The 24,286-nt window shown below is 45.5% G+C and overlaps 1 protein-coding gene across 1 annotated transcript in view; it reads right to left on the minus strand.

Annotated features, from left to right (window-relative positions):
• Nucleotides 1-16,213, minus strand: part of LOC311238045 (MAGUK p55 subfamily member 2-like) — a gene marked incomplete at both ends in the record, with an annotated part of 102,562 nt that extends 86,349 nt beyond the window's left edge. Inside the window, one exon of the mRNA XM_084326009.1 lies at nucleotides 16,193-16,213. Coding sequence (XP_084182135.1) covers nucleotides 16,193-16,213 — 21 coding nt within the window. The remainder of the gene's footprint in view (nucleotides 1-16,192) is intronic.
• Nucleotides 16,214-24,286: the final 8,073 nt, after the last annotated feature.

Raw genomic sequence — 24,286 nt, forward strand, 5'->3', positions numbered from 1 at the left:
CCCCAGGGGAAATCGGCTAGGCAGTTGGCTAATTGGAGTGACCAGGTGTACATCGCCTAACTGCGACCTCCAACATCGCTCAGCTAGCGTGCTACATGTCGGGGCTGATGGCGGGCGGGTCGGTACTGGATGACCATCAACGATACCTTCATGCCCAGGCGGCTGGAGCCATCCTGCACCTAACCCAGCTGCAGGCGATAGCCGCGGGGAAGGAGCGCGCCCTGGCCACTCTCTCCCAGCGCCACCTTTGGCTGGAGCAGGCGCGGGTGCCGGACCAGAGGAGGATTCCGCTGCTCACGGCCCCCCTCTCCGATGCTGGGCTATTCGGGTCGGCCATGCAGCAGATGACAGCAGCCTGCAGAGAGATGGAGGATGAGCGCTCTGTGCTCCAACCCCATTTCCCCCGACCTGATGCCACCGGTGATGTCCGGAAGAAGCAACGCCGGCAGAGGACCGCAACCGTTGCCTCCGCCACCACCGCCGCCGCTGCTGGACCTTCGGCGAAGAAGGCCAGGAGTGGAGGGAGTGCCTCGTCCGCTGCAGCCAGCCGCACCACACCCGGAGGTAACGGTAAGGATCGTGGTGACCAGGCTCCCCAGAACTGTTCCTCTGGGCCGGCTCCCCATGGGGGCAAACAGCGCTCTGCACGTGGCAGGCGCCGCTGGTGACTCCCCTGTTTACCCCTGTCCCCTCCCCCCCCAACATATGATTTTGTTATTAAATAAAAAAGTCCTTTCTGGTGAGGGTTTGTTATGTGGAAGAAGTAAATGCTGCATATGAGGCATTTTTGGACATTTACTTGTCGCTGTATGAAGAACACTGTCCAATGGTAGTACGGAAGCAAAAATGTAATTATAAAATAAAACCCTGGATGACAAAGGGCTTACAAAATGCAAGTAAAAAGAAAAACAAACTCTATAGAGATTTTATCAAATTAAGAACAAAAAAGGCTGAAAATCAATATAAAGCTTACAAAAATAAATTAACTACTATAATTAGAAATGCAAAGAAAGAACACTATAATAATGTCTTAAAGGAAAATATAAATAATATCAAAGAAACTTGGAAGATTTTACGAAATGTCATTGGAAGCAAAGCTGTATCTGCAGATTTACCCAATTACTTCATTAATGACAACAATACGGTTATTAAAAACGTGAATGAAGTGGTAAATGAATTTAATTAATTTTTTGTAAATGTAGGCCCAAACCTTGCTAAGAATATCCAAAGTCATAATGAAGGGAAAGCAAATAAAGACTGGACAGGGGAAAGTAAAGTGTTGCAGTCTATGTTTCTAGGACATGTGAGTGAAAGACAAATTATAGAAATAGCATTAAATTCAAAAAATAAGACATCAACTGACAGTGATGGAATTGACATGATAATTGTGAAGAAGACCATTGATTGTATAATTAACCCCCTGTGTCATATTTTTTATCTTTCCTTTCAAACAGGCACCTTTCCAGACAGAATGAAAATAGCAAAGGTTATTCCTCTATTTAAATCTGGGGACAAACACAGCTTTACCAACTACAGACCAGTGTCTTTGCTTTCACAATTTTCCAAGATTCTTGAAAAAGTGTTTGCTCATAAATTAGATAGTTTTATTGAAAAGAATAACCTGCTGAGTGAGAGTCAGTATGGATTCAGGGCAAATCGATCAACAGCCTTAGCCTTAATGAATATATATGAAGAAATAACCACAGCAGTAGATGAGAGGAATTACACAATAGGGGTGTTTATTGACTTAAAAAAAGCATTTGATACGATAGATCATCACATTTTAATTTCTAAATTACAAACATACGGTGTGAGAGGGGTGGCGATGAACTGGTTAAGTAGCTATCTTGAAAATAGACAACAATATGTACAACTCTCTGGTTACACATCTGAATGTATGAATATTGAATGTGGTGTCCCTCAAGGTTCGGTCCTGGGGCCCAAACTTTTTATTTTATATATTAATGATATATGTGAAGTGTCAAACATATTGCAATTTGTTTTATTTGCTGATGATACAAATTTCTTCAGTTCAGGAAAATACCTTAAAAAATTAGCAGATGACATTGTAAATGAAATGTGTAAACTTAAGATATGGTTTGATAACAATAAGCTATCCCTAAATTTGGAAAAAACGAAATTTATGATATTTACTAATCGAAAGAAGGACAATGTGGCATTATGTATTGACGGAGTTAATATTGAAAGAGTATCTGAGTTAAAATTTTTGGGTGTTATGTTGGATGAGAAATTGACATGGAAGCCACATATAATGTACATAAAAAATAAGGTAGCCAAGAGTGTTTTTGTTTTGAACAAGGCAAAGAATGTGCTTGATTATAATTCTATGCGAATATTATATTGTTCACTCATCCTACCATATTTGAGTTACTGTGTGGAAGTGTGGGGTAACACGTATGAAAGCAACATAAAGCCATTATTTATATTACAGAAGAGAGCAGTAAGAATAGTTCACAATGTAGATTCAAGAGAACATACCAACGAATTATTTATTAAATCCAGACTATTGAAACTTAAAGAGTTAGCTGAAATACAGACTTTATTAGTTTTGTTTAGAGCAAAATGCAGAGTATTACCAGCAAATATACAGAGGTTGTTCGTTCCCTGTCCAGATGACAGCAGAAGGAAATTAAATTTTAAACACCAATTTGCACGAACAACCTTAAAACAAAGGTGCACCTCCGTTATAGGTATCAAACTATGGAACTCTTTGCAGAACGATGAAAAGAGTTCCAATAATATATTTCACTTCAAAAGGTTGTGCAAAGAAAAGATACATAGACAGTATAGCACAGTTTAGTATAATATTGCAGTTTAGCGTGTCAGGATGACGTAGCATAGAGTTGTAGTGTAGGCCAGTATGAGTATAGTAATATAGTATATAGCAGCGTAACATAGAATAATAATATATTAAAATATTGTATAATACTGTACCAATATGGTGTAGAATAAATAGTATGATTTAGTTATATTATAATAAAATAGAAATTAGATAGTATATAGAAGTATAATACATTATATAAGTGTGTGTGTGTGTGGGGGTGTGTGTGTGTAAATGAATTAACCTAAATATGTAGTTTGACTGATAGATAGACAAAATGGGTTTATTTATGTTGATTTAATTTGGTTGTGTTGATGTTACATTTTTATTTATTTTTTGCAAAATGGGTATATTCTGTTTGGTTTTACACAATATGTCTATCGGTGTGTTGTACGTGTGTAGGGGCAGGTATATATAAGATTTTTTCTTCTTCCTGTTCCTTTCGGCCATGGTATTTTTTGTGAATTATGTGAATATGTACTGTTGGACTGTGGTGATTCCATGTACGAAAAAATAAATGATGATGATGATGATGAAGAAGACGGTGTTCTTCTTGCAGTAGTAAGAGTGAACTTTACCTTTTTTATCTGAGGGGGTTGTGTGTATTCTGTTACGTTTGGGAAACATGGCATCGAGTCCACAACCAGGTTAGAGTGTTAGCCTGCAGAAGTAATCACATATGTAGCTTGTACCGAGGTCTTTGACCCTCTCTTTAAATGTCTGTGTTTTCTCTTTACTTGGTGAAGTATGTAAACACAGGTGACGTGTTCGCACATGAGCCTAAAGCCTTGTATAAAAACCCGTTTTCACAAACGAGTTTATCGTCTGTGGCTGGCGTGCAATGGTTGAGCTTATCCTAGTGGATATATGCTTTTCATGTAGCATGCTAGGTAAACTGGTATCATGCGCTGCTTGTTTGTTTTCATCGTATCCGTGGTATGGGGTCATAAGGGGGTGAACTGATAAACCCCTCCCCCCTTTTTCTGATTGGCCAGGGGGTTGGACCTCCTGTTCTTCGGTCTTCCTGTCACGCTGTCGGGTCAGCACGTCACAGGGTGGGGAGAGGGGGGGGGGGGGGGGGAGGGAGTTCCCTGGTCCCATGCCATATTTGGGCAGGTGGGTCACGGAATTTCCCCGGCCATAGAATACGTCACTGGGCGCGTTTCTATTGGTCGTGAGGCTTCCGTGAGTTTTTTTCAGGCTCCATGTTGTGGACCGCTGTCATTGTCAAGATTGAGTTATGCGGTGCGTTGGAAACTTTGTTTTCTGCTCTGCTCTCTATTGCATATGTGTTGAGCTTTTGGTCACGTGGCTCAATGTTTACATATATCTTTTCAATTATTACTCACGTGGGAGGTCTCTCTGGGGGTTCCCTGTCTCCTCTCTTTTATACAGAGCAGTGTTGTTGACAGGGTTTTTTCCCTCAGACGCGTCATATGGGGCCCATATCTGTGTCTTTTGGCCAGCTTCCTGCCGCTCGTCCCAGGCGCCGTGGAGGGAACGTTATCTGGTTTCTTGTTAGAATTACCATTGATGTGTTTTGGGTCTCGACGTGTACATAACGCTTCAGTGTTATGTACACTATGTACACCATTACAGGCCAACAGAGTGACTATTGCAAACTTCTTCTATGCCAAGTGAAGCGATGGGCTACGTCAGAAAGAACATTGTGCATGCAGCAGCAGGTGAGGTCGGGTAGGCTGCCTTTGGTACACACAATGCTAGCATTCTTGAAAAAGAAAAAATTAAGGATTCTCGAGATACTGTTTGCAAGTCACTCAACATCCAGCGGATCTCTGATCCTGTACTAACAGCCACTTATGATGTACAGGTGATGTGAACAGTGTATCATTTTGGCCCCAATAGGACAATATGTGTATACACATACGGACATATAAACATGTACACACACGCTCACACCTACGCTGACGCACACGCTCGCACTCCTAATGGATACACTAGACATAACGCACACACGTAGGCGCATATTACGCACATGCACAGACACACATATAGACACACATACACGTTTACACACTACACAAACACATGGGCATAGACCCACACACTCACACCTACACACTGATACTCGTGCACCCCGGCTGTGTCCGACACATCCACGCACACATGGGTTCACGTGCACGCAACTGCACAAACACTGAAGGGCACACGCCCAGGCACACACCCATTTATAGACACATGGACACACGCACGATCACACGCACACACACACACACCCACACTCCCACACCTCTTCCAATTTGTTCTAGATCACCCAACCAGGCACCGTTTCTGTGTTTAACGGGGCACGTTGGTTGCCCTTGTTTGGGAGTATGGTGTTCGGCCTTACTCCGGGGCCTGCTTGATGTGATGGTGTTAATGTTAATATATTACTGCTATGCTTACTGTTTAACGTTGCCACCTATATGACCTTACCTGGTTGGGTGTACCTCACTGGGCAGCTGAAGACTTCATATAGTACTAAGATCTGAGTTAAAACTTTTACCTTTACTTTCTTTTTAAATTGTTTATTTTATTTTTTAATATATATATATATATATATATATATATATATATATATATTTATTTTCTATTATTATTATTTTATTTTACCTAAGGGGCTCGACGAGGGCCTGAGCGGCTGGCTCTATAGAGAACCTCCAACACAAGCACTTTATGTGTGGATTAGTTTCTGAAGGGTATTTTGGGCACCTTGTTCAGGGGGGGGGGTTACCGGACTTGTACAGTCAACATGCTTAACTGATCAGACGTCTGTTTTGCTTTTCACCTGCAGCTGTGCTGAGCTCTCTAGGTTCCAGATGCATGGCCTCTCTCATCTACTATGATCGACACGGGTGATACCATGGGGCTGGAAGGGTGCTCTGTCAATTTCGTGAGTTGGAATGTTAAATCACCAGTCAAACGTAAGAAGGTACTTACACATTTAAAACAACTCAACGTGGATATAGCATTTTTACAGGAGACACACTTAAGAACATCGGACCATGCCCGACTAGGGGGGGGGGGGGGGGGTGGGACAGATGTATCACTCCAACTTCCACTCAAGGGCCAGAGGAGCAGCCATATTAATTGATAAAAACACACCATTTACTATGTCAAGTGTAGAGGCTGACTCCGCAGGGCGCTATATTATAGTGGTGGGGAAGCTCCATTCATTCCCGGTCATTCTAGCTAATATCTACGTGCCAAACTGGGACAATCCTTCGTTCTTCACCAGCCTTTTTTCTCGCCTACCAGATATGACCTCGCACCATCTCATCCTAGGCGGCGACATGAATTGCGCACTCTCCCCGGTGCTGGACCGTAGCTCGCCCAGAAGGGCCCCCCTGGCTAAATCAGCCACCGCAATCCAGCTCTTTCTTAAATCGTATGGGGTAGCTGACGTATCCAGAGGATATTCCTTCTTCTCCCCGGTCCATAACACCTTTTCGCGCATAGACAACTTTCTCTTGGATAAAAGGCTCCTCTCCCTCGTGTGACTATGGGGCGATAGTTATCTCAGACCATGGTCCCTTGGTTATGAGAATGAGTATCCCCAATACACAGCTCGGCCACCGCCAGTGGAGACTCAACCCACTGCTCCTGTCAGAGGAAGCCTTCACAAACTGCATCACCTCGGAAATCGCACAATTTCTCGACATTAATCAGACCCCTGGAATGTCTTCTTTAACCATATGGGAGTCACTGAAGGCGTACTTAAGGGGGCAGGTGATTTCATATTGCGCCAACCAAAGGAAGATAAACACGGCATGCCTTAAACAACTGACAAACGAGATTCTGGAGCTAGATAGATTACATAGCCACTCGCCATCAGCTGACACGTTGAAAAAATGTATGGCACTACGAACTGAGTTTGATCTCCTGTCAACACGACAGGCTGAGTACCTCATCACTAAATCACGACATGGGTATGAACACGGGGAAAAGGCCGGACGGATACTTGCCCATCAGTTGCGACAAAGAACCGCCAACCAGACCATCCCCACTTTCAATGACCAGCCTTCTAACCTCTGTCTCAGTGAGCAGCTACCAGCCTTCTAACCTCTGTCTCAGTGAGCAGCTACCAGCCTTCTAACCTCTGTCTCAGTGAGCAGCTACCAGCCTTCTAACCTCTGTCTCAGTGAGCAGCTACCAGCCTTCTAACCTCTGTCTCAGTGAGCAGCTACCAGCCTTCTAACCTCTGTCTCAGTGAGCAGCTACCAGCCTTCTAACCTCTGTCTCAGTGAGCAGCTACCAGCCTTCTAACCTCTGTCTCAGTGAGCAGCTACCAGCCTTCTAACCTCTGTCTCAGTGAGCAGCTACCAGCCTTCTAACCTCTGTCTCAGTGAGCAGCTACCAGCCTTCTAACCTCTGTCTCAGTGAGCAGCTACCAGCCTTCTAACCTCTGTCTCAGTGAGCAGCTACCAGCCTTCTAACCTCTGTCTCAGTGAGCAGCTACCAGCCTTCTAACCTCTGTCTCAGTGAGCCGCTACCAGCCTTCTAACCTCTGTCTCAGTGAGCAGCTACCAGCCTTCTAACCTCTGTCTCAGTGAGCAGCTACCAGCCTTCTAACCTCTGTCTCAGTGAGCAGCTACCAGCCTTCTAACCTCTGTCTCAGTGAGCAGCTACCAGCCTTCTAACCTCTGTCTCAGTGAGCAGCTACCAGCCTTCTAACCTCTGTCTCAGTGAGCAGCTACCAGCCTTCTAACCTCTGTCTCAGTGAGCAGCTACCAGCCTTCTAACCTCTGTCTCAGTGAGCAGCTACCAGCCTTCTAACCTCTGTCTCAGTGAGCCGCTACCAGCCTTCTAACCTCTGTCTCAGTGAGCAGCTACCAGCCTTCTAACCTCTGTCTCAGTGAGCCGCTACCAGCCCTTTTCTGTATTTCAGTCCTGTCTGTGTTTACCAAAATTCTGCAATGTGTTCTTAGTCTACTAGCTGGTTAAATAATAATGTGTTCTTAGTCTACTAACTAGTTAAATAATAATGTGTTCTTAGTCTACTAGCTGGTTAAATAATAATGTGTTCTTAGTCTACTAGCTGGTTAAATAATAATGTGTTCTTAGTCTACTAACTGGTTAAATAATAATGTGTTCTTAGTCTACTAGCTGGTTAAATAATAATGTGTTCTTAGTCTACTAACTAGTTAAATAATAATGTGTTCTTAGTCTACTAGCTGGTTAAATAATAATGTGTTCTTAGTCTACTAACTAGTTAAATAATAATGTGTTCTTAGTCTACTAACTAGTTAAATAATAATGTGTTCTTAGTCTACTAGCTGGTTAAATAATAATGTGTTCTTAGTCTACTAGCTGGTTAAATAATAATGTGTTCTTAGTCTACTAACTAGTTAAATAATAATGTGTTCTTAGTCTACTAGCTGGTTAAATAATAATGTGTTCTTAGTCTACTAGCTGGTTAAATAATAATGTGTTCTTAGTCTACTAGCTGGTTAAATAATAATGTGTTCTTAGTCTACTAACTAGTTAAATAATAATGTGTTCTTAGTCTACTAGCTGGTTAAATAATACTGTGTTCTTAGTCTACTAGCTGGTTAAATAATAATGTGTTCTTAGTCTACTAACTAGTTAAATAATAATGTGTTCTTAGTCTACTAGCTGGTTAAATAATAATGTGTTCTTAGTCTACTAACTAGTTAAATAATATGTGTTCTCTACTAACTGATTAAATAATATGTGTTCTCTACTAACTGATTAAATAATAATGTGTTCTTAGTCTACTAGCTGGTTAAATAATAATGTGTTCTTAGTCTACTAGCTGGTTAAATAATAATGTGTTCTTAGTCTACTAGCTGGTTAAATAATAATGTGTTCTTAGTCTACTAGCTGGTTAAATAATAATGTGTTCTTAGTCTACTAGTCTGGTTAAATAATAATAGTGTTATATTTTGATTTCACGTTGATCATTATATTATAGCGCAATGCTGAATGCTATTTCTATATTTATGCTTTGGGAGAATATAAACTGTTATTGATTACTGTTATGTATGTACTATGTACACATGGTCATTGATATCATAAAGGGAGTGTGTTTCATATTGATATCATATCATAAAGGGAATAAAACGTGTGTTTCATATTGATATCATAAAGGGAATCAAACGTGTTTCATATTGACATCATAAAGGGAATCAAACGTGTGTTTCATATTGACATCATAAAGGGAATCAAACGTGTGTTTCATATTGACATCATAAAGGGAATCAAACGTGTGTTTCATATTGATATCATAAAGGGAATCAAACGTGTGTTTCATATTGATATCATAAAGGGAATCAAACGTGTGTTTCATATTGATATCATAAAGGGAATCAAACGTGTGTTTCATATTGATATCATGTGGACACCTGCTGGGAGGTGCGCGCGCAGCCCCTAAACAAAGCCACAACAAAAGGGAGTTCTAGGCGCCAGAGAGACGCTTCACCAGATCATTGACCCAGTATTATTATAATACAGAATATATGTATTATTATTATTATTATTGTTAATAAGGGGCGCGACACTTTGTGTTGGTGACGGCAGCGTTATGATCGTCACTAACGCCGCCCCTCGCAACACGGAGGGGTTCCGTGTCGGATATCTGTATTGTAGCGTGAATCAAGCGACAATAGAACATTCATTTTATGAAAGTCTTTATGATTTATTGTTTATATCTCCCCATTGTGAGCGCACTGTATTACTAAACACACACACACACACACACACTTGCCCCCACAGGGAGCAGCGACACAGGGAACAATAATTAGACCGAGAATGAAAGAAAAACAATAAATAAGATCCCGTTTCTCATTATTCTCTACATGTACAGTAACGTAAGTGAAAACAACCGCAGATACCTCTCCGACAACAACTGACCTGGATGTTTCAAGCTGATGGTTGACGCTGGTCTCCGTTATTATGTCTCCTGCTCTCGGTTCAATTCAGCTCTGTGTCGGTGTGTGTGCGTGTGTGTGTGCGTGTGTGTGTGTGTCAGAGTGTGTGTGTGTGTGTGTGTCGGTGTGTGTTTGATTGATGATTGAAAACTTTATTAACAGATTGCAGAATCGGTACAATACAGTACAGCTCAATACACACAATTGTTAAGGGGATGCAGACCAGAGAAAGACTTTCGTCTTGTTTACATCAGGGTCCCCCGTTTTCAATTCATCATAACATATTATGACATACAGATAGACAGTACTGCTACATCTATACATTTATTACATACCAGATTTGCAAATACAGTACTGTTTGTGATACAAAAAGAGTCCAGAAAAGAGAGTATATACATTTGATGTAGAAACCGTACATTGGAGGAGGTTGGGTAGGTGGGGTGGGGGGGGGACACTCTACACTGTACATTGGAATATTGACCCACTGAATAAGGTCATTTACTGTACATTGGAGGGGGTTGGGTTAGGACATTTGCAGGGGCCAGTTTCGAATTGCAGTCTCCCGTAGGTGTTCTTTGAGAGTGGTTTTGAAAGTGGGTAGTGATTCACATTCCTTTACAGCTTTGGGTAGGGCGTTCCACATTGATGTGGCATAATTGCGAAGCGTGTTTAGTCCCTTGTTTGAGCCGAATCTGGGTTTAACATGATTTGTGGAGCTCCCTCTGGTGTTGTGATCGTGGTATTCACTGACCTTTGGGAAGTATTTTGACATGTACATGGGTACCTTGTTCGTGTAGTGTATCTTGTAGACCAGGCCCATTGCAAGTTGCTGTACTCTGTCGTCTACTCTAAGCCATGATCCTAGGTTGTAAAAGTGGGCAGGGGTGAGGTGGGTTCTAGGAGTCAGGTCAAGCAGTAGTCTGACCAGTTTGTTTTGAGATGTTTGTAATTTAGTTTTTTAGTGCCTTTGAGGTGCTTTGGTACCATGAGGTGCAAGCATAGTCGTAGTACCCTTGAATGAGTGCTCCTGCCAGAGTCTTCAGGGTATTCTTGTTTACCAGAGAGGAGATCCGGTACAAGAATCGAGTTCGTTGGTTGACTTTTTTTATTACATTGGATGCCATTTTGTCACAGGAAAGATTAGCCTCTAGGATGGAGCCCAGGTAGGTAATTTCATCTTTCCTTGTGACAATATTGTCACCCACTGTAACTGAGAAGCCGTCGGTCTTGCTGAGTTTGTTATTTGAACCGAAGAGAATGGACTCTGTTTTGCCCAGGTGTAATGATAGTTTGTTATCGGCGAGCCAGGTGCAGATTTTGCAGAGTTCCGAGCTGAGGGTTTTTTCAACCTGTAACTTGTTCTTGTCAGAGACCAGCAGGGCTGAGTCGTCCGCAAACAGGAACAAGTTGCAGTCACAAGCTGACGACATGTAATTTGCATAATGTGTGTGTGTGTGTGTGTGTGTATGGCGGTGTATGCGTGTGTGTGCGTGTGTCAAGCCAGTTTGAATAAGGAATTCTACTTCCGGTCCTAAATGGACTAGAAATATAAAAAATAAAAGTCTCAATCCCCGTTGTTATCAAATTAGTTATCATGGGAGGGGGGGGGGGGGGTGAGGCTATCGAATTTAGAGAGAAAAAGAGAGTCTGGAGGTAAATTTTCTTATTGCTAATATTTGAGTCAATCAATTTAATTGTCAAGACTTTCTCTCTTACATGTAGCTATTTATACTCAAAAGATGTGTTTTACATTATAGTCTCTCTGCAGCTCTCCCTCATGTCTCTCAAATCACTTCAGCACCATGGACAGCAGAGAGAGAGAGCGAGAGGGAGAGAGAGAGAGACAGGCAGAGAGAGAGAGAGAGAGAGAGAGAGCGAGAGAGAGGCAGAGAGAGAGAGAGAGAGAGAGAGAGAGAGAGAGGGAGAGAGAGAGGCAGAGAGAGAGAGAGAGGCAGAGAGAGAGAGAGAGAGAGAGAGAGAGAGAGGCAGAGAGAGACAGAGAGAGAGAGGCAGAGAGAGAGAGAGGGAGATATAGAGACAGAGAGGGGGAGAGAGAGAGAGGCAGAGAGAGAGAGAGGCAGAGAGAGAGAGAGAGAGAGAGAGAGAGAGAGGGAGATATAGAGACAGAGAGGGGGAGAGAGAGAGAGGCAGAGAGAGAGAGAGAGAGAGAGAGAGAGAGAGAGCTCCAATGTCCAATATAGATGGATGGATGGATAGACAGATATAATATATTAAATAATACAGCTTTCTGTATCATGTGGTATATGTCTTCTTCTTGTCTCTACATCTAGCCATAGGCAGTAACAGGCCTAGTGTACTGCCCTCGTATTTTTTCCCAATTATTTAGTGAAGTCAAACTCTCCACAGGACGTCTAATTGCTGCTTAATTAAGTTAGCTTGACACGAGCGGTGCATTCAGCATAATAACCAACACTCTGCTGCCCAGAAGAGTGAAACGGGTTTAGACCATCTGTTATTGTTGGTCTGGTAAATAAACGACACAAACACAGCTGGAAGCATACACGTGATGTAATTAGAGTATGATAATATAGAATGCCTTTCTTTCCTTTCTGTCATTAGAGAGAGAGAGAGAGAGAGAGAGAGAGAGAGAGAGAGAGAGAGAGAGAGAGAGAGAGAGAGAGAGAGAGAGAGAGAGAGAGAGAGAGAGAGAGAGAGAGAGAGAGAGAGAGAGAGAGAGAGAGAGAGAGAGAGAGAGAGAGAGAGAGAGAGAGAGAGGATAAGCCTACACATCACTGGCTGTAATATACATTCCCATGTGATAATGAACTATAGTAGACGAGGGTACTATAGGAATACATTTACATTACATTTAGTCATTTAGCTGACGCTTTTATCCAAAGCGACTTACAAGTTCTGTACGACAAGTCAGCAGGAAGGTACGACTCTATCAGCTGAGTAACAATGTTAAAGTGTTGCGTGTTACAGTGTAGGTTAGTTTATTAGGACAAGTGCATGACAGTAAGGTTAGTTAGGGTTAGATTTTATTTTAAAAGAAAAGTATATATAAAAAAAGAAAATTAATTTCAGATAATGGTTGAAGAAGTGCGTCTTTAGTCGACGGCGAAAGATTGGACGGGATTCGGCTGTCCTAACTGGGGTGGGTAGTTCATTCCACCATTGTGGGGCAAGGACTGAGAATAGGTGACTTCTCCTTGATGACCCTCCCGGAGCTTGGATAGGAGTAGGTCTGAGGCGGCCAGAAGATGCAGAGCGTAGGGGTCTTGAGGGTGTGTAGTTAGAGACCATTGACCGGAGGTAGGCGGGAGCGGTTCCCTTTGCCGTACGGTATGCTAGGTCGAGGGCCTTGAAGCGGATTCGTGCAGCAATGAGGAGCCAGTGCAGGTCCCTGAGAAGTGGGGTGACATGGGCCGACTTCGGTAGGTTTGAGATGAGGCGGGCCGCTGCGTTCTGAATGAGCTGAAGATGCTTGGTGGCAGTGGCCACTTAATAGCATAGGCTACTAAACAATATGTAAATAATAAATAATGATATGTACTTCTAAATTGCCATAAAACAACCATGCATACATAATAGGCTACATTTAAGCACTATAACAGCAGCACCTGGTGGCCAGATGAGGTGCTACACCTGAGCAAATCAACATGAGACAAACCCAGAAGTCAAACGATGGGGAGCCATTGAAAGGCCGCCAGTGCGCCTGTACGTTAATGCCAAGCAAGCAGTGCAAAAATGCTTCCGCATTCGTCACCGCACGCTAGTGCGGTAAAGCGCCCTTCTTTTCAGACAAATGCTACCGTGCGTGCACCGGCGGCGGCGTGCTCGCTCAGGTGCGTGCGTGCGCCGGCGTGCTCGCGCGAGGTGCCCGCGCATGCGCATGAGATCCGACACGAGCGGAGCTCAATATATATAAGTCACCGCCCCTTATTCAGTATCTAGCAATAGCTCAATTGGCAAGGACACATGGCTGTGGATCCTATGGCTTGTTTGCTGGCGAGTTCGAATCCCATCGAAAATATTTTTTAACGTGATTTTTTTTTAACGTGTATTCTTTCGCCGGTTAAGGTTAGGCATGGTTAAGGTTAAGGTTAAGGTTAGGCATTGTTTCGGAGTTGGTTAAGGTTAGAACGGTTAAGTTTAGGCGCTGTTAAGGAGCTGGTTAAGGTTAGAGTTTGTCAAAGAGAATGGCAATATAATTTCTATGGTTAAGGTTAGGCATGGTTAAGGTTAAGGTTAAGGTTAGGCATTGTTTCGGAGTTGGTTAAGGTTAGAACGGTTAAGTTTAGGCGTTGTTAAGGAGCTGGTTAAGGTTAGAGTTTGTCAAAGAGAATGGCAATAGACAGCCTATTTCCGCGCGACCTGGGCGCTGGGCGGCGGAAAATGAAAGGCGCATTACTGCATGCCACTACGGTAAATTTTTGCACTGCTTGCTTGGCATAAAGCTACACGCCGCCAGTGCCCCCTACCTTTCTACATTGGAATTGCAGTATCATTACATAGCAGCGTGTGCATTCAGATAGCTTACAGAGCCTGAACTACTTGTAGAAGGGTGGATTATCCCTACTTTATGAGAGTAGATGTGCACTGTCACCAGGTAGTGGGAACACAGCAGATCTGGGTCCGGCTGAGTCCCAGACTGTAGTGTAGGAGTATTAGAATTGGGATTTAGCAGAGGGAGCGGATGGGGCCTAGGGTTTACTAACCTAAGGGTGATGCGCTGGTCCTTCTTACATTTACATTTACATTTAGTCATTTAGCTGACGCTTTTATCCAAAGCGACTTACAAGTTCTGTACGACAAGCCATCAGGAAGGGCACAACTCTATCAGCTGAGCAACAATGTTCATCAAAGTGTTGAGTGCTACAGTGTAGGTTAGTTTATTAGGACAAGTGCATGACAGTACGGTTAGTTAGGGTTCGATTTTTTTTTATTGTTTTTTTTTTTTTTTTTCAGATAATGGTTGAAGAAGTGCGTCTTTAGTCGACGGCGAAAGATTGGACGTGATTCGGCTGTCCTAACTGGGGTGGGTAGTTCATTCCACCATTGTGGGGCAAGGACTGAGAATAGGCGACTTCTCTTTGATGACCCTCCCGGAGCTTGGATAGGAGTAGGTCTGAGGCGGCCAGAAGATGCAGAGCGTAGGGGTCTTGAGGGTGTGTAGTTAGAGACCATTGACCGGAGGTAGGCGGGAGCGGTTCCCTTTGCCGCACGGTATGCTAGGTCGAGGGCCTTGAAGCGGATTCGTGCAGCAATGGGGAGCCAGTGCAGGTCCCTAAGAAGTGGGGTGACATGGGCCGACTTCGGTAGGTTTGAGATCAGGCGGGCCGCTGCGTTCTGAATGAGTTGAAGAGGCTTAGTGGCAGTGGCCGGGAGGCCAGCGAGCAGTGCATTGCAGTAGTCGAGGCGGGAGATGACTGTTGATTGGACGAGGAGTTGGGTGGCTTCTTTTGTCAGGAAGGGGCGGATCCTTCTGACGTTGCTCAGGAGGAATCGGCAGGTTCTGGTCGTCGCTGCGATGTGAGCAGAGAAGTTCAACTGCACATTAATGGACACGCACACAGTGATCCCATTTGTACGCCTCTCCTTTTATATAACTTAGCATGCCAGATCTTACATGTGTAGAAGGGTTAATATACTTTGCACTCGTCCGCAGGGAGAGAGAGAGAGAGAGGGTACTGGCGAGCTCCACGAGCTACTCAATGGGAATGATTATTATTATACACACGTGCGATCTGCACGCCTTAACCACACAACACATGTAACCAAAAAATACAGTGGGCCCACAATTGAAACAAAAATCCTATCTAAGCCGGCATTACACAAAACAACAAACGTCGGGGCGCCCCTAGTCACTGGTGCACTGTTCGCCGATAAAGTTCCAGTGCTCAGCGCGCTAACAGTACCTGGCTTGAGTGTACCAACCGAGTGCTGGCCTGCTCCCGCAACGAATGTCCGTGCTGCGAGATGGCCGTCGAACGGTCCCGTGGTGGTCACCTGTGATAGCAAGGGGCTGGCTGGAATGACGTTTAGGCAGGCGACAGCTGGACTGGCTGTCGGCTAGGAGAATGCTGGAGGCGGGTGCGGTCCGGCGACGTCTGTTGCGGTGTCCGCTGCGGGGCTGGGAGACGGTGGAGCGACGCGCGAGCTAACTGTGCTACTAGGCCTATACTTGAAGCTAAGCTTTGGGTCAGTGCGACCCCCTAGCCTTCCGCCTATACTTTACTAAACGCAGCGCGTGGAATATCCACAGCACTCTCCGGCAGTAGAACGTCTTCTTCTTGGTTCAAACGTACCCTAAGCACTATACTGGGAAGCTAAACTGTCGCATACGACATGACTATCCCGCACCGTGACGGGGGTCGTATTTCGCGTGTCTTTAGTATCGAGAGCTCCTGCTCTACACGTCTGCTTGCTTCAATAGAAAACGACAAAGAGGTCGTCCCGCTGTAAGAGCTCCACCTTCAGCCAACCTCTTCTTCACCTGTTGCCACCAGCCCAACATCGCACCAGCTCCCCCTGGCGACAGTCCAGTTACACAACGTTATCGTGAACACAGTAGAATACAAGGAGTTAGAGTTAGACACATTGAATTACGGTTAGACATATTCAGGTGGCTACATACTGTTATGCCATGCAGCCCAATTATCCACCATCAACTAAAAACACAATTTTCTTTCTTTTACTATTTCTATACTACTATACTATGTACTATGCTACTATTTCTATACTACTATGTACTATGGTACTATACCTGCACTATACTACTACCTACTATGCTAATGTGTCTATACAACTATCTACTATGTACTATGCTACTATCCCTATACCACTACCTACTATGTACTATGCTACTATTTATATACCACTACCTACTATGTACTATGCTACTATTTCTATACTACTACCTACTATGTACTATGCTACTATTTCTATACTACTACCTAATATGTACTATGCTACTATACCTATACTACTACCTACTATGTACTATGCTACTATTTATATACCACTATCTACTATGTACTATACCTATACTACTACCTACTATGTACTATGCTACTATACCTATACTACTACCTACTATGTACTATTTATATACCACTACCTACTATTTATATACTACTACCTACTATGTACTATGCTACTATCTCTATACTACTACCTACTATGTACTATGCTACTATACCTATACTACTACCTACTATGTACTATGCTACTATTTATATACCACTACCTACTATGTACTATGCTACTATTTATATACCACTACCTACTATGTACTATGCTACTATTTATATACCACTATCTACTATGTACTATCTATACCACTACCTACTATGTGCTATGCTACTATCCCTATACCACTATCTACTATGTACTATGCTACTATACTTATACTATCTACTATGTACTATGCTACTATACCTATACTACTACCTACTATGTACTATACTAATATGTCTATACTACTATCTACTATGTTACTATGCCTATATTACTACCTACTATGTATTATGCTACTATACCTATATTACTACCTATTATATACTGTGATAATATGTATATACTATCTGCTATGTACTATGCTACTATGCCTATACTACTTATACTAATAATTCATTCACTAATAAAAAATCGCGATTTACCCGGTGGCTACAACAACACGCATGTAGTCACTGTGTGTTGTTGTAGTCACCGGGTAAATCGCAATTTTTTATTAGTTTGTCATGACAAACCAATTACATAATCCAACATATGTGTAAAGGCACAACATATTCCAGTTAACGGTATATTTTTTTAATGATTCGTTACGGCGCAATCAATACTTTCATGCGTTAGGGACCTCCATGTTTTGGGGGTATTCATCAGACAAATCGGATCCGGGATTCGGCTCCCATCAGTCAGGCAAGAACTGCAGGTTTTCAGCCTCTCTCCTCTCTCCTGGAGCTTAAGGGGGAGCTTAGTATTCCTGCCTCTGAGGAGCGTGTCGCGGCTCATGCGCGCGCTCGGCCAATCAGAGCAATTCGGAGCAACGCGGAAGCGCAAGTTGGTTGCCTAAAGTGTTCACGCGTTCAGGACCAGCCAAAACCAGACGTGGTCACTTGACCGAAACCGACACTCGTTGGTTGTTCGGCCTTGTAACCCGAGATTGGAAGCACGTAATAGGTTGAGTAGGGTGTCAATCGAACTGTGGCCATTTAAGCTTTCCAACGATGTGTAGGTCGATTGGCAAAAATACAGAGCTAGCAAAGTGCTGTGACGGTCGAGCGTGACGCCCATATACGGGCTGCCGAACGTTAACTTAAATAATAATGGAATTCTCAAACGCACGTACGAAAAAGTTAGAAAGAAATGTCTTCTTACCGTAACTCCACTTACAAAGCGGCAATTCTGGCATTCCTGAATGGGTTCTTATCTGAGATTCATTCTTAGCTAAGAACAGGATTTAAGAACGCAGGAAAGAAGTTGTAGATAGGCCAGAGTGCTGTGCACCCGTGTTCTTAATGTAAGAAATCATTGGTGATTGCATTCACATTGATTCTACAGACATTCTCGGATTTAAATAATAATAATGATAATAAATAAGATCATATTTGTATCATTAAGCATTTCGTTTTATATATTTATATATGTATGATTGTATGATGTATGATTCAACTAGGCATCATGATGTCCTAAAATAAATGAAAAAGCACTACACAAACACTGCAAATGGCAGTAAATAAATAAATAAACACTCAACTCAATCGCACGGATATAGCCATAGTGGAATAGAATGGACACATCTACATTCTGCTCTCAGCACATCCCATTCCTTTCATGTAGGCTATATTTGCCATTTTGTATTAATAATTCATATACCGCCTTGTTCTTTATTGTTGAACTTGCACGTGGACTTGAACATCAATCATGTAAATTTAACACACACAATAACAAAATAAAACCTAGTGGGACACTTCAAGCTACCGAGACATGTCCTGATGGAGCTGTGCAACACCCTGGAGCCAGCAGCACCGAGGAGCCGGACTCATCCCTGTTCCACCACACGTCAGGTACTGTCCACCCTGGAGCCAGCAGCACCGAGGAGCCGGACTCAAACCCTGTTCCACCACACGTCAGGTACTGTCCACCCTGGAGCCAGCAGCACAGAGGAGCCGGACTCAAACCCTGTTCCACCACACGTCAGGTACTGTCCACCCTGGAGCCAGCAGCACCGAGGAGCCGGACTCAAACCCTGTTCCACCACACGTCAGGTACTGTCCACCCTGGAGCCAGCAGCACCGAGGAGCCGGACTCAAACCCTGTTCCACCACACGTCAGGTACTGTCCACCCTGGAGCCAGCAGCACCGAGGAGCTGGACTCATCCCTGTTCCACCACACGTCAGGTACTGTCCACCCTGGAGCCAGCAGCACCGAGGAGCCGGACTCAAACCCTGTTCCACCACACGTCAGGTACTGTCCACCCTGGAGCCAGCAGCACCGAGGAGCCGGACTCAAACCCTGTTCCACCACACGTCAGGTACTGTCCACCCTGGAGCCAGCAGCACCGAGGAGCCGGACTCATCCCTGTTCCACCACACGTCAGGTACTGTCCACCCTGGAGCCAGCAGCACCGAGGAGCCGGACTCAAACCCTGTTCCACCACACGTCAGGTACTGTCCACCCTGGAGCCAGCAGCACCGAGGAGCCGGACTCAAACCCTGTTCCACCACACGTCAGGTACTGTCCACCCTGGAGCCAGCAGCACCGAGGAGCCGGACTCAAACCCTGTTCCACCACACGTCAGGTACTGTCCACCCTAGAGCCAGCAGCACCGAGGAGCCGGACTCAAACCCTGTTCCACCACACGTCAGGTACTGTCCACCCTGGAGCCAGCAGCACCGAGGAGCCGGACTCATCCCTGTTCCACCACACGTCAGGTACTGTCCACCCTGGAGCCAGCAGCACCGAGGAGCCGGACTCATCCCTGTTCCACCACACGTCAGGTACTGTCCACCTTGGGCTTTTTAGCCACTGGGTCATCCCAGAGGGAGCTAGGAGACAGGGAGACAGGAGACAGGGAGACAGGAGACATATCACAGCCATCCATCAGCCTCGGCCTCCAGCGAGTCGTGGATGGAATCATATAACTGGCCACACAATACAACCAATATTATATATATACTGAAAAACAACCCAATCCCAGTCAAGAGAGGATTCCATGCCATTGCTGCTCTGCCCAACACCATCGGCTCAACTGCACGCACGTGCGCATCAAGGCACCCTCCCCAGATGTGTTTCCATATCTCAACAGAAAGCAATACCACTCCACCAACATTCAAATCATCTGCGACGCCCAGAACCACCTGCTCAACGTGGTACCATGTCTGGGGGGCGTTTCACACCGTGGTGCAGCCCTCGCTCAGTCTGACCAGAATATGATCTCCCTCAGTACCGTCAGCAGCCCTCGCTCAGTCTGACCAGAATATGATCTCCCTCAGTACCGTGGTGCAGCCCTCGCTCAGTCTGACCAGAATATGATCTCCCTCAGTACCGTCAGCAGCCCTCGCTCAGTCTGACCAGAATATGATCTCCCTCAGTACCGTGGTGCAGCCCTCGCTCAGTCTGACCAGAATATGATCTCCCTCAGTACCGTCAGCAGCCCTCGCTCAGTCTGACCAGAATGTGATCTCCTTCAGTACCGTGGTGCAGCCCTCGCTCAGTCTGACCAGAATATGATCTCCCTCAGTACCGTGGTGCAGCCCTCGCTCAGTCTGACCAGAATATGATCTCCCTCAGTACCGTCAGCAGCCCTCGCTCAGTCTGACCAGAATATGATCTCCCTCAGTACCGTGGTGCAGCCCTCGCTCAGTCTGACCAGAATATGATCTCCCTCAGTACCGTGGTGCAGCCCTCGCTCAGTCTGACCAGAATATGATCTCCCTCAGTACCGTCAGCAGCCCTCGCTCAGTCTGACCAGAATGTGATCTCCTTCAGTACCGTGGTGCAGCCCTCGCTCAGTCTGACCAGAATATGATCTCCCTCAGTACCGTGGTGCAGCCCTCGCTCAGTCTGACCAGAATATGATCTCCCTCAGTACCGTCAGCAGCCCTCGCTCAGTCTGACCAGAATATGATCTCCCTCAGTACCGTGGTGCAGCCCTCGCTCAGTCTGACCAGAATATGATCTCCCTCAGTACCGTCAGCAGCCCTCGGTCAGTCTGACCAGAATATGATCTCCCTCAGTACCGTCAGCAGTTACAGACTAAAGGCCGGTCCGGCCTGTGAGGCGGTGGTCGCCTGAGGCTGCTGATATGCTCAGCGACTGTCTGGAGCTCACTGACAGGCAGGTAGTAGTATAGACGTACTGACTGGTCTGTTTTACTGAAGCATGTGATGATTTAGATGAATTTACTGACACAATAACCTCAATGGGGGTGTAAAGGTACACGTATCCGTACCGAACAAGTTTCAGTGTGTACCGTACCGTACCGAACGGCTGTGTAGTGTACCGAACGAATACACCGGTATGTTAACCACTAACGACCGCCCACCTGTTACGATTCAAGGTAGGAGTTGAGTCCAATAGTAGAAGGTAATAAAGAGACGGAGATGTGGTTGCTCTTCTCAAACATACGTTGGGTGGTGCAGCGGACATTGCGCTCGTCACCAACGCAAGAGACACCGGTATCGAATCCGGCTGTCAGCGTTGCCTCCGGCTTGGGCCGGCCGTCATACTGACTCAATTGGCAGAGTCGGCGGGAGGGGAGTCGATGGGTGGTAATCTGGTCGTTGGAAACAGCGACTCCTACAGGTCGGTCAGGGCGCCTGCACAGCAAAGACAGGAAATGGCGGGGGCAAGGTGAGCCTCCCACACGTTACACCTCGCCAATGAGAGTCCGCGCTGGCAGGTGAAAAGAAGTGACTGGCTGCCTGCACATGTATCGGAGGGGACATGTGATGGGCTTCTATCCTCCCTATGACCGGCCAGTGGGGGGCACATGTGAGCAACGATCAAGACAGGGGAGGGAGAATTGGCACGAGAGGAAATTGGGAAGGGAGAAAAATCACAGAAAAAGGAGGACAAAAAGTGGAAAAAAAAAGAAAGGAAAGAGAAACTAAATAACAGCAAAGACAAGAGGTCCCACTTCTTGTCCGAGGCCGACTGCTCGCAGTAGTTCTGTTGAAGATCCGACAACAGACAGAGAAACAAGGGATTACTATAAAGGCAAACTCCCAGCAAACCACACGCAGTAATTAGTGACAACAACCCACAGGTGACAGTCAATCAACGCTAACTACAGAGAACAAGGTGAAGTACTCCAGAATGGCAGTAGGGTTTCCACTCCTGGGAGTGGACAGAAACCCAGAACGTTACAGTACCTCCCCCCGACGAACGGCACCTGTTCACCTAGGGGCCTCGGGATGCAGCCGACGAAAATCGTCAATAAGGCTGTGATCTAAGATATCCCTTTGAGGCACCCAGGAACGCTCTTCTACCCCGTACCCCTCCCAATCTACCAAGAACTGAAACCCCCTACCCCTCCGCCTAAAACCCAGGATCCTCCACACTGTGTAGACAGTTTGACCGTCAAGGATGCGGGGCGGAGCAACCGCGGGAAGTGGTGGGGACAAGGGCTATGAGAGGAATGGCTTCAACAGGGACACGTGAAATGTCGGATGAACCCGCATGGAAGCTGGAAGCAGCAACCTGTAAGCCACAGGGTTCACCCGACGAACCACTTTAAAGGGTCCTATGAAACGAGGAGCCAGTTTCCTGGATTCCACCCGAAGAGGGAGATCACGGGTGGAAAGCCAAACCCACTGCCCAGGACGGAAAACCGAAGCCGGACGACGCTTGCGGTTAGCCTGCCACTGAGCCTCAACAGAGGCCTTCTGTAGCGCCGTCCAAACCCAGTTCCACGTCCCGCGACAGCGAGCCACGTGGGCCTGGGCCGACGGCACCTCAGCCTCCTGCTCCTGTTCGGGGAAAAGGGGAGGTTGAAAACCATACTGACACTGAAAGGGAGACATACCTGTAGAGGAGGAGAGGAGGGTATTATGCGCATACTCTGCCCACGCCAACACAACAGATCAGAGGAATACTACTTTAACACAACACATCAGATCAGAGGAATAATACTACAACATATCAGATCAGAGGAATAATACTGAAACACAACACATCAGATCAGAGGAATAATACTACAACAGAACAGAGGAATACTACTACAACACAACATATCAGATCAGAGGAATACTACTACATTCGGCATGATGGTGTAGTGTTTAACACTGTCGCCTCACAGCAAGAAGGTCCAGGGTTCGATTCCCACTTGGGGACCAGGTTTCCATGATGCCAGGTACCCAGGTGGGGTATCTCCAGGGCCTTTCTGTGTGGAGTTTGCATGTTCTCCCCGTGCTCGCAAGGGTCCCCCCCCTCTTTACGATGCCTGAAACGGCAAATATCGAGCGCCCAGAAATAAACTCAGCAACTGGCTGGCCCTCTTTATCAACAAGCCAAACAGCTAACATGGCTAATGTAGCTAATGCTAATGCAAATAGAGTGGAAAGGGACCCAGGCTTGGAACTGCGCCCTAAGAGAGGGAACCTCGCCCTGAGAGAGGGAGGTTTGAAACCTAGCCCTGAGAGAGGGAGGTTTGGAACCTAGCCCTGAGAGAGGGAGGTTTGGAACCTAGCCCTGAGAGAGGGAGGTTTGCCCTGAGAGAGGGAGGTTTGGAACCTAGCCCTGAGAGAGGGAGGTTTGCCCTGAGAGAGGGAGGTTTGCCCTGAGAGAGGGAGGTTTGGAACCTAGCCCTGAGAGAGGGAGGTTTGCCCTGAGAGAGGGAGGTTTGCCCTGAGAGAGGGAGGTTTGGAACCTAGCCCTGAGAGAGGGAGGTTTGGAACCTAGCCCTGAGAGAGGGAGGTTTGCCCTGAGAGAGGGAGGTTCGAAGGGTCAAAGTGACCTACCACTACTGCATGAACCAGGATTATCATCGGAGGACCTGACCCCCCGGCCATCAACCCCCCCGCCTCTCGGGAAGAACGAGGCGCCGTGGAAAAGTGGACAAGCCACCACAGCTACTGGCTAATGATAAAGACATTGAAGATAAAGACACCGAAGCTAATGAACAACAAGCTTACGGTAGGAAACACCCTGGCCCTGAGGAAAAGAACAGGCCACACACTGACAAACAGGAAAACATTGTACCAACAACACTGATAATAGGTGATTCTGCTGTAGGCTATATCAGCAAAAAGAGAAATACAAAGATATACTGCTACCCTGATGGAACTGTTTGTGAAATACCAAAGATTCTATCGGAAAACACAACAGCCAGGAAATTATGACATCTGCAAATGACATCTCAAATCGACAGTCTATAAATCTGAAATGTGATTTTAATGAATTGCTGGAATTGCTGGATTTCACAAACATTGAATCTCACATCAGTGGCCCCTTGCCAACAATCTCTAAATTGACTGAACGATTCAGCAGACTTCTCCAGGTAAACAAATGGCTCTCAACTGCTTGTGTGCTACACAATGTCAATTACATCGCAAACTTCGACATGTTCTGGAGACGTGAACAGTT

This window comes from Notolepis coatsorum, assembly GCF_963971535.1.
Source record: "Notolepis coatsorum genome assembly, chromosome: 12".
NCBI classification, from domain to species: Eukaryota; Metazoa; Chordata; class Actinopteri; order Aulopiformes; family Paralepididae; genus Notolepis; species Notolepis coatsorum.